The sequence below is a fragment of the Mandrillus leucophaeus genome, unplaced genomic scaffold (genome assembly GCF_000951045.1).
Source record: "Mandrillus leucophaeus isolate KB7577 unplaced genomic scaffold, Mleu.le_1.0 Scaffold310, whole genome shotgun sequence".
NCBI classification, from domain to species: domain Eukaryota; kingdom Metazoa; phylum Chordata; class Mammalia; order Primates; family Cercopithecidae; genus Mandrillus; species Mandrillus leucophaeus.
The window spans coordinates 1425724-1437029 of record NW_012103255.1 but is presented as its reverse complement, the minus strand read 5'-3'; the positions used below and the strand labels follow the sequence as shown (position 1 = coordinate 1437029).

At 40.0% G+C, this 11306-nt stretch overlaps 1 protein-coding gene across 2 annotated transcripts in view; it reads left to right on the top strand.

Annotated features, from left to right (window-relative positions):
* ASH1L (ash1 (absent, small, or homeotic)-like (Drosophila)) overlaps positions 1 to 11306 on the top strand; it is a 245447-nt gene that overhangs the window by 58285 nt on the left and 175856 nt on the right. For both annotated transcript variants that reach the window (XM_011987546.1, XM_011987545.1), the window contains exon 2: positions 2929 to 7492. In XM_011987546.1, the coding sequence (XP_011842936.1) occupies positions 2929 to 7492 (4564 nt within the window). The remainder of the gene's footprint in view (positions 1 to 2928; positions 7493 to 11306) is intronic.

Genomic DNA, 11306 nt, shown 5'->3' with positions numbered 1-11306 from the left:
CCAGAAGTTCACGGCTACAGTGAGCTATGACTGCGCCGTTGCACTCCAGCCTGAGTGACAGAGCAAGACCCCATCTCTAAAAAAAAAAAAAAAAACGCAGAGAGAGTGGTAGAGGTTCTTTGGTTTTTGGTTTTGGTGTTTGTTTGTTTGTTTGTTTGTTTTTGAGATGGAATCTCGCTCTTTTGCCCAGGCTGGAGTGCAGTGGTACTATCTTGGCTCACTGCAACCTCCCCCTCTCAGGTTCAAGTGATTCTCCTGCCTCAGCCTGCTGAGTAGCTGGGACTACAGGCATGAGCCCCTATGCCCAGCTAATTTTTGTATTTTTAGTAGAGACGGGGTGTCACCATGTTAGGCTGCTCTCAAACTCCTGACCTCAGGTGATCCACCTATTTTGGCCTCACAAAGTGCTGGGATTACAGGCATGAGCCACTGCACCTGGCGTTTTGTTGTTTTGTTTTTGTTTTTTTTTTTGAGACGGAGCTTTGCTTTGTCACCTAGGCTAAAGTGCAATGGCGCGATCTTGGCTCACTGCAACTTCCCCTTCCCAGGTTCAACGATTCTCATACCTTAGCCTCCCCAGTAGCTGGGATTACAGGTGCCCGCCACCACATCCAACTAATATTTGTAGTTTTAGTAAAGATGGGATTTCACCATGTTGGCCAGGCTGGTCTCAAACTCCTGACCTCAGGTGATCTGCCCACCTCAGCCTCCCAAGTGGTGAGACTACAAGTGTGAGCCACTGCACCTGGCTGGGTTTTTGCTTGTTTGTTTTTTGGGTAATGTTTTGAGATTGTAGGATGTAGATTCTCAATATTGTGTTTTATAGTAATTCAAAATAATTATTTTTCATATACTTACATAACTAATTTTCTGTATATTGAATAGATGAATTTTTTGTTTGTGTTTGTTTGTTTTTGAGACAGAGTCTTGCTCTTTCGCCCAGGCTGGAGTGCAGTGGCGCAATCTCTGCTCACTGCAACCTCTGCCTCCCAGGTTCAAGCGATTCTCCTGCCTCAGCCTCTCGAGTAGCTAACAGGCACATGCCACCACCCCCGGCTAATTTTTGTATTTTTAGTAGAGGTGGGGTTTCACCATGTTAGCCAGGCTAGTCTTAAACTCCTGACCTCAGGTGATCTGCCCACCTCAGCCTCCCAAAGTGCTGGGATTACGGGCGTGAGCCACCACGCCGGGCCTGTTGTTTTTAATATTTAGAGATTTGGGATGTTCTCCTTTATTATATATAACTTTGTTTCATAACTATGTAAAACACTTCCAAACTAAAAACCATAAAGTTAGATGCATAGAGGTCTAGCTTCTATCCCTGTTTACTTTCCCATAAGTCACTATTTTCGCTAATCTTTGGTTCATTCCATTTTAAAATATAATCAATATGCATATACATATTCTTCATTCCCACTTTCTTATACACAAGGTATATTATATGTATAAGGCATAGCATATTATAACCATTGTTCTCAACCTTGTTTTTTTCCATTTAATAATATATCCTGGAAATCACTCTGTAGCACTGTATTTGATATCTCCTCCTACTCCTCCTACTTTTGTTTTTGTTGACAGTTTCTCAGTATTCCATTGTACAGATGTACCTTAATTTATTCAGCCAGTTTCCTGTAGATAATTGTTTGCATTTTTTAGGGTTTTTAAAATATTAAAATAGTGGTGCATTTTGGACCCTTGTGCAGACATTATATTTTTAAGAGTGTATCTTGGATAGACCCTCAAAGTAGGATTTCTGGGTTAAAGGATGTAGTTAAATGCATATGGAATTTTTCTAGTTTATAACTAGATTGTAGCATTTTCTATGCAGTACATTTTCATACATACTTGAATTTGGTTTTATGTTTTCTATGCTGTTTCATTGGTTTGTCTTTTCATTTGTCACTTCTATACTGTTTCAATGATTGGGGCTTTAAAAAATAATATTTGGTGTGGTTATTCCCCGGCTTTTCTACATTTTAGGTTTTTCTAGCTATTCTTTCATATCTGTTTTCCCCATTGAACATTATAATCAGTTTTTCTGAATGCCAGAGAAATCTGTTGGTATTTTTATTGGGATTGCATTAATTTATAAATTTGCTTAGGGAAAATTATCTTTATGTCTTCCTATCCACAAACACAGTATAACTTTATATTTATTCAGTTCTTTCATGAGTATTGTATAGTTAGGAAGAACTCTTTAGTGGTTATCCAGAAGTAAAACAGACTATTGTGTGAAGTAGTGAATTTATTTCTAGAGTATATAGTGAGGATTCATGAATTAGACAGCAGTTTACAGTAAATGACTTAAATGTTGCTTTCCACTAAGATTTTATATAAAAACACATTCTGAAGAAAATATGAATGTTTAAATTGTCTTTCCTATTCCACATTAAGAGAGAACTCTACTGCTCACTCAAGACCATAATTGAGAATGAGTTATAAAAGAGTAGAAGTAGGTTAGGGATTGTCTTCTATAGGTTTAGAATCATTTAAGTCAATGAAGGAGGTAGGCAGTAAACTTATTTTAGATGAAGACCGTGAGATACTGTAGCTAAAAATAATTTTCTTTTCAAAAATGGTACCTTCATATGCTTCATTTATATTTACCCAGTCAAAAGTAAGATGAAAATAGACTATTGATTTGCCATTTTAAAAATGTCAAAAATATCAGGGATATTTCTAAAGACCCACTAATATGTAGTTTTATCGTGTTGAAAGTCAACAAAGATAATATACCATTATAGCCTCTCGTATAGCAGCAGATGAGCTAACATACTGTGCCATTGGTATAATATTAGTTTTTTTTAAAAGCCTCTGTTGCCTATTGTATATCTGATATGTGATCCATTAGTTTGTTGGATTGTTAAGCTAAGCTGAAGTGGTATAAGGTTTACTCCCTCTTTAACTTTTTTCTTGTTCAAATTTTAGGACCCTTCAAAATTGTACAAGAAAGCAGATGATGTTGCAGCCATTGAATGCCAGTCTGAAGAAGTCATCCATCTTCATTCACAGGGAGAAAACAATCCTTTGTCTAAGAAGCTATCTCCAGTACACTCAGAAATGGCAGATTATATTAACGCAACACCATCTACTCTTGTTGGTAGCCGGGATCCTGATTTAAAGGACAGAGCATTACTTAATGGAGGAACTAGTGTAACAGAAAAGTTGGCACAACTGATTGCTACCTGTCCTCCTTCCAAGTCTTCCAAGACAAAACCGAAGAAGTTAGGAACTGGCACTACAGCAGGATTGGTTAGCAAGGATTTGATCAGGAAAGCAGGTGTTGGCTCTGTAGCTGGAATAATACATAAGGACTTAATAAAAAAGCCAACTATCAGCACAGCAGTTGGATTGGTAACTAAAGATCCTGGGAAAAAGCCAGTGTTTAATGCAGCAGTAGGATTGGTCAGTAAGGACTCTGTGAAAAAACTGGGAACTGGCACTACAGCGGTATTCATTAATAAAGACTTAGGCAAAAAGCCAGGAACTATCACTACAGTAGGATTGCTAAGCAAAGATTCAGGAAAGAAGCTAGGAATTGGTATTGTTCCAGGTTTAGTGAATAAAGAGTCTGGCAAGAAGTTAGGACTTGGCACTGTGGTTGGACTGGTTAATAAAGATTTGGGAAAGAAATTGGGTTCTACTGTTGGCCTAGTGGCCAAGGACTGTGCAAAGAAGATTGTAGCAAGTTCAGCAATGGGATTGGTTAATAAGGACATTGGAAAGAAACTAGTGAGTTGTCCTTTGGCAGGTCTGATCAGTAAAGATGCCATAAACCTTAAAGCCGAAGCACTGCTCCCCACTCAGGAACCACTTAAGGCTTCTTGTAGTACAAACATCAATAATCAGGACAGTCAGGAACTTTCTGAATCCCTGAAAGACAGTGCCACCAGCAAAACTTTTGAAAAGAATGTTATACGGCAGACTAAAGAAAGCATATTGGAAAAGTTCTCAGTACGAAAAGAAACCATTAATTTGGAGAAAGAAATGTTTAATGAAGGAACATCCATTCAGCAAGACAGTTTCTCATCCAATGAGAGGGGATCTTATGAAACCTCAAAGCATGAAAAGCAGCCTCCTGTATATTGCACTTCTCCGGACTTTCAAATGGGAGGTGCTTCTGATGTATCTACAGCTAAATCCCCTTTCAGTGCAGTAGGAGAAAGCAATCTCCCTTCCCCATCACCTACTGTATCTGTTAATCCTTTAACCAGAAGTCCCCCTGAAACTTCCTCACAGTTGGCTCCTAATCCATTACTGTTAAGTTCTACTACAGAACTAATTGAAGAAATTTCTGAATCTGTTGGAAAGAACCAGTTTACTTCTGAAAGTACCCACTTGAATGTTGGTCATAGGTCAGTGGGTCATAGCATTAGTATTGAATGTAAAGGGATTGATAAAGAGGTAAATGATTCAAAAACTACCCATATAGATATTCCAAGAATCAGCTCTTCCCTTGGAAAAAAGCCAAGTTTGACTTCTGAATCCAGCATTCATACTATTACTCCTTCAGTTGTTAACTTCACTAGTTTATTTAGTAATAAGCCTTTTTTAAAACTGGGTGCAGTATCTGCATCAGACAAACACTGCCAAGTTGCTGAAAGCCTAAGCACTAGTTTGCAGTCCAAACCATTAAAAAAAAGAAAAGGAAGAAAACCTCGGTGGACTAAAGTGGTGGCAAGAAGCACATGCCGGTCTCCAAAAGGGCTAGAATTAGAAAGATCAGAGCTTTTTAAAAACGTTTCGTGTAGCTCACTATCAAATAGTAATTCTGAGCCAGCCAAGTTTATGAAAAACATTGGACCCCCTTCATTTGTAGATCATGACTTCCTTAAACGCCGATTGCCAAAGTTGAGCAAATCCACAGCTCCATCTCTTGCTCTCTTAGCTGATAGTGAAAAACCATCTCATAAGTCTTTTGCTACTCACAAACTATCCTCCAGTATGTGTGTCTCTAGTGACCTTTTGTCTGATATTTATAAGCCCAAAAGAGGAAGGCCTAAATCTAAGGAGATGCCTCAACTGGAAGGGCCACCTAAAAGGACTTTAAAAATCCCTGCTTCTAAAGTTTTTTCTTTACAGTCTAAAGAAGAACAAGAACCCCCAATTTTACAGCCAGAAATTGAAATCCCTTCCTTCAAACAAAGTCTGTCTGTATCTCCTTTTCCAAAAAAGAGAGGCAGGCCTAAGAGGCAAATGAGGTCACCAGTCAAGATGAAGCCACCTGTACTGTCAGTGGCTCCATTTGTTGCCACTGAAAGTCCAAGCAAGCTAGAATCTGAAAGTGACAACCATAGAAGTAGCAGTGATTTCTTTGAGAGCGAGGATCAACTTCAGGATCCAGATGACCTAGATGACAGTCATAGGCCAAGTGTCTGTAGTATGAGTGACCTTGAGATGGAACCAGATAAAAAAATTACCAAGAGAAACAATGGACAGTTAATGAAAACAATTATCCGCAAAATAAATAAAATGAAGACTTTAAAGAGAAAGAAACTGTTGAATCAGATTCTTTCAAGTTCTGTAGAATCAAGTAATAAAGGGAAAGTGCAATCCAAACTCCATAATACGGTATCAAGTCTTGCTGCCACATTTGGCTCTAAATTAGGCCAACAGATAAATGTCAGCAAGAAAGGAACCATTTATATAGGAAAGAGAAGAGGTCGCAAACCAAAAACTGTCTTAAATGGTATTCTTTCTGGTAGTCCTACTAGCCTTGCTGTTCTTGAGCAAACAGCTCAGCAGGCAACTGGGTCAGCATTAGGACAGATTCTTCCCCCATTACTGCCTTCATCTGCTAGTAGTTCTGAGATTCTTCCATCACCTATTTGCTCTCAGTCTTCTGGCACTAGTGGAGGTCAGAGCCCTGTAAGTAGTGATGCAGGTTTTGTTGAACCCAGTTCAGTGCCATATTTGCATTTACACTCCAGACAGGGCAGTATGATTCAGACTCTTGCAATGAAGAAGGCCTCAAAGGGGAGGAGGCGGTTATCTCCTCCTACTTTGTTGCCAAATTCTCCTTCGCACTTGAGTGAACTCACATCTCTGAAAGAAGCTACTCCTTCCCCAATTAGTGAGTCTCATAGTGATGAGACCATTCCCAGTGATAGTGGAATTGGAACAGATAATAACAGCACATCAGACAGGGCAGAGAAATTTTGTGGGCAAAAAAAGAGGAGGCATTCTTTTGAGCATGTTTCTCTGATTCCCCCTGAAACCTCTACAGTGCTAAGCAGTCTTAAAGAAAAACATAAACACAAATGTAAGCGCAGAAATCATGATTACCTCAGCTATGACAAGATGAAAAGGCAGAAACGAAAACGGAAAAAGAAATATCCCCAGCTTCGAAATAGACAGGATCCAGACTTTATTGCAGAGCTGGAGGAACTAATAAGTCGCCTAAGTGAAATTCGGATCACCCATCGAAGTCATCATTTTATCCCCCGAGATCTTCTGCCAACTATCTTTCGAATCAACTTTAATAGTTTCTATACACATCCTTCTTTCCCGCTAGACCCTTTGCACTACATTCGAAAACCTGACTTAAAAAAGAAAAGAGGGAGACCCCCTAAGATGAGGGAGGCAATGGCTGAAATGCCTTTTATGCACAGCCTTAGTTTTCCTCTTTCTAGTACTGGATTCTATCCATCTTATGGTATGCCTTATTCTCCTTCACCCCTTACAGCTGCTCCCATAGGACTAGGTTACTATGGAAGGTATCCTCCCACTCTTTATCCACCTCCTCCATCACCTTCTTTCACCACGCCACTTCCACCTCCTTCCTATGTGCACGCTGGTCATTTACTTCTCAATCCCGCCAAATACCATAAGAAAAAGCATAAGCTACTTCGACAGGAGGCCTTTCTTACAACCAGCAGGACTCCCCTCCTTTCAATGAGTACCTACCCCAGTGTTCCTCCTGAGATGGCCTATGGTTGGATGGTTGAGCACAAACACAGGCACCGTCACAAACACAGAGAACACCGTTCTTCTGAACAACCCCAGGTTTCTATGGACACTGGCGCTTCCCGATCTGTCCTGGAGTCTTTAAAGCGCTATAGATTTGGAAAGGATACTGTTGGAGAGCGATATAAGCATAAGGAAAAGCACCGTTGTCACATGTCCTGCCCTCATCTCTCTCCTTCAAAAAGCTTAATAAACAGAGAGGAACAGTGGGTCCACCGAGAGCCTTCAGAATCTAGTCCATTGGCTTTGGGATTGCAGACACCTTTACAGATTGACTGTTCAGAAAGTTCTCCAAGTTTATCCCTTGGAGGATTCACTCCCAACTCTGAGCCAGCCAGCAGTGATGAACATACAAACCTTTTCACAAGTGCAATAGGCAGCTGCAGAGTTTCAAACCCTAACTCCAGTGGCCGGAAGAAATTAACTGACAGCCCTGGACTCTTTTCTGCACAGGACACTTCACTAAATCGGTCTCACAGAAAGGAGTCACTGCCTTCTAACGAAAGGGCAGTACAGACTGCGGCAGGTAAGAGGGTTATTTTGTTACCTGTTATTTGTTAGAGAAATAGGTTATTTCCACAGGTGCCTGATAAATGTAGATGAACTTTTAATATATGTGTCTTTTTTTGTTTTTTATAAGTGTATTTTGAAATCTCAGTACTCATTTTCCTTAGATTTGAGAAGATAAGGAATATCTAAATTATTTTTTTGTTTTAGGAAGAGGTATTATTGTCAAAAAGGAAAAAAAGAAAAATATAACTTTTGGAAACCAGGAAAAATGATTCATCTTTTTTATGTAGACAGGCTATTACACAAGTTTTATACAGACAAATGGCTCATAGATCTGTTAGTAGTATGCAGGATTTTCCACCACCCCTGCCCTCCCCCCATCCCAAGAGATAAAAGGTAATGCTGGAACGATTTTTATTGTGTATTAATCCAGTAGTTATAAATGCATCTTTGTTACAGGAAGAATATATTGTTAGTACTATGTGTCTCATAATAAAAATTCAAACATTGGACATTTTCAGCATTGTAAAATTTAACTGAATATTCAGACACACTTCATTTTGCAGATACCTTTTGATGTCTTCATAAAAACTGCTTCAATTAGAAAAAAGAAAAATCTAGATAATGCATTTGTACATCTAGAAAGAATTGTACATCTTTTTCTGTCTTAATTATACACCTTTAAAGAATCGAGAAGATAGAAAACAAAGAGTAAACATTTGCCATTTGAATAAAAGATTAGAAGTTCTTTGTGAGAGATCTTAAGCCTAAGAGTTTGTAAAATTACTCTAGGAAGTCCATAAACCTTCTGATGTTGTAAGTAAAATTATGGGTATATATGTTTGTGTATCTTTTTTAGTGGTAATCTAGAAAAATAACCGATTTTCCAAATTCTCTAAACCTCAGTATATTCTCTAAACCTCCTATATAATGGGATTTGTAGGGGTATTATGAAAAGTATCACATAGTAAGCATGCGAATGTTAGTTACTATTATTATTTCCCTAAAAGATTTAAAACTTGTACATTAGGCTGGGTGCGGTGGCTCACACCTATAATCCCAGTGCTTTGGGAGGCCAAGGCGGGTGGATCATGAGGTCAGGAGATCAAGACCATCCTGGTTAACATGATGAAACCCATCCCTACTTAAAGTACAAAAAAAATTAGCCAAGAGTGGTGGCGGGTGCCTATAGTCCCAGCTACTCGAGAGGCTGAGGCAGGAGAATGGCGTGAACCCGGGAGGTGGAGCTTGGAGTGAGCCGAGGTAACACCACTGCACTTCAGCCTGGGTGACAGAGCGAGACTCCGTCTTAAAAAAATAAAAAATAAAAAAACTTGTGCGTTAGGGAAAAGATAAACCCCTCAAATACAAAGATTTTTTGTGCCTGATTTTCATTATTCATGAACTTTTGAAAAATTAGAAGTGGAGAATCTGAGTGTTCCTTAGCTTTTAACAATGTTTATTTATTTTTTTATTTATTTTGAGACAGAGTCTCGCTCTGTTGCCCAGGCCGGAGTGCAATGGTGCAACCTTGGCTCACTGCAACCTCCGCCTTCCAGGTTCAAGAGATTCTCCTGCCTCAGCCTCCCGAGTAGCTGGAACTACAAGTGCATGCCACCACACCCGCCTAATTTTTTGTATTTCTAGTAGAGACAGGATTTCACCATGTTAGCTAGGATGGTCTTGAACTCCTGACCTCATGAGCCACCCATCTCAGCCTCCCAAAGTGTTGGAATTACAGGCCACACCTGGCCAGCTTTTAACAATGTAAAGAGAGAAAAAGTCTTATGCTTAGGTCCATTCAACAGATAGTTTATTTAATCAGTAATAGTTATTAAATATCAGGTATTTACCAGGCATTCTACTTTGTGGGCCTGTTATATAATAGAGAATGAGGCACACAGGTTCATTGAGTCATGGAGATTATAGTAGAGGAGGTAGATAATAAACAAAAAGTCACGTTACATGTTGTTAAAATTGTGGTAAGGACTGTAAAAGGGAGAGAGTACAGCATAAAATGGGGAACCTAACCCAGAGAAGTCTTTCCTGAGAAAGTGATCCTAAACTGAGACCTGGCAGATGTGCAGCATTTAACTGGGTAAACAGACTCACTCGTTCATTATTCATTCATTTACTTATTCATTTATTGAATTCCTAAAACATACAGGGCTATTCTAGTCACTGGCATATAAAATAGTAAACGCCTGATATCTGACCTCATAATTTTCAGCTTAGTGAAGGAAGACAAACTGTAGAGTGATAAGCAAATAAATAATGGCATATTTGAGAAAAATGCTATAAAGTTAATACCATAGAGTGTTATGATACAGATTAAAGGGCTGGCAAAGGGGGGTCTAATTAGATAGTTACTAGTTATGACTGAGGATAAAAAGTTGAGACTTAAAGGATGAGAAGCTGCAGCGAAGTCCAGGTGCACTGGCTCACACCTGTAATCTCAGAACTTTGGGAGGCTGAGGTGGCCAGATCACTTGAGGTCAGGAGTTTGAGGCCAGCTGGCCAACTGGTGAAACCCCATCTTTACTAAAAATACAAAAATCAGCCGGGCGTGGTGGCACGTGCCTATAGTCCCAGCTATTTGGGAGGCTGAGGCAGGAGAATTGCTTGAACCCGGGAGGCGGAGGTTGCAGTGAGCCCAGATCACGCCACTGCAACAGAGTGAGACTCTGTCTCAAAAAAAAAAAAAAAAAAAAGCCACAGTGAAGAACACATTTTAAGATTCTCATTTGGGAAGGAGTTTCAATATTGGATAAACTGAACAAAGCTTCATCGTGGTGAGAGAGGAAATACAGAGAGAGTAGTGAGAAATGTGGCAAAAGAAGAGGCCAAACAATTTGTTAAGAATTTTGGATTTTATATTAAGAGCAAAAGACGAAATCGCGCCACTGCACTCCAGCCTGGGCGACTGAGCGAGACCCCGTCTCAAAAAAAAAAAAGACGAAGGAGTATTGATTTTAGGTTTGCATTTTTAAATGATCATTTTGCCTCCTGCATGAACTCTGGATGGAAAGGATAAAAGTAATTTGAAGGAAACTGGTTAATAGGCAGTTGCAATAGTCTAGATAACATGATGGTGCTTAGATTAGGTTAGTAGCAGGCTTATGTCTGAACATATGGGAGACTGGAGGTAACATACACTAAGAGAGAGAAAACTATAGGAGGAGCAGATTTAGAGGAGATAAGTTTTTTTTTTCTTTTCATTTCTTTTTGAGACAGGCTGTCACTGTCACCCAGCATGATCTCAGCTTACTGCAACCTCTGCTTCCTGGGCCCAAGCCATTTTCCAGCCTCAGCCTCCTGAGTAGCTGGGACTACAGGTGCAAGCCACCAATGCCAGGCTAATTTCTTTGTATTTTTTGTAGAGATGGGGTTTTGCCATGTCGCCCAGGCTGATCAGGAACTCCTGGGCTCAAAGGGACCCTCCTATCTTGGCCTCCCAAAGTGCTGGGATTATAGGCCTGAGCCACCACTCTCAGCCCCTTTTTAATACATGTAGTTTGAGGTGTCTGAACATTGAAGTGGAGAATTTGAGAAGGTCATTGGATATCTAGTTCTCTGGCTTAGTAGAGAAACTTGGCCTGGAGATAAGAGCATTTCCTGTGAGTATTTGAAAAATTGTGTTTGGCAACCAGGTGCAGTGGCTCACACCTGTAATCCCAACACTTTGGGAGACCGAGGCAGGTGGATCACAAGGTCAGGAGATCGAGCCCATCCTGGCAAACATGGCGAAACCCCGTCTCTACTAAAGATACAAAAAAGTTAGCTGGTTGTGGTGGTGGGCACCTGTAGTCCCAGCTACTCAGGAGGCTGAG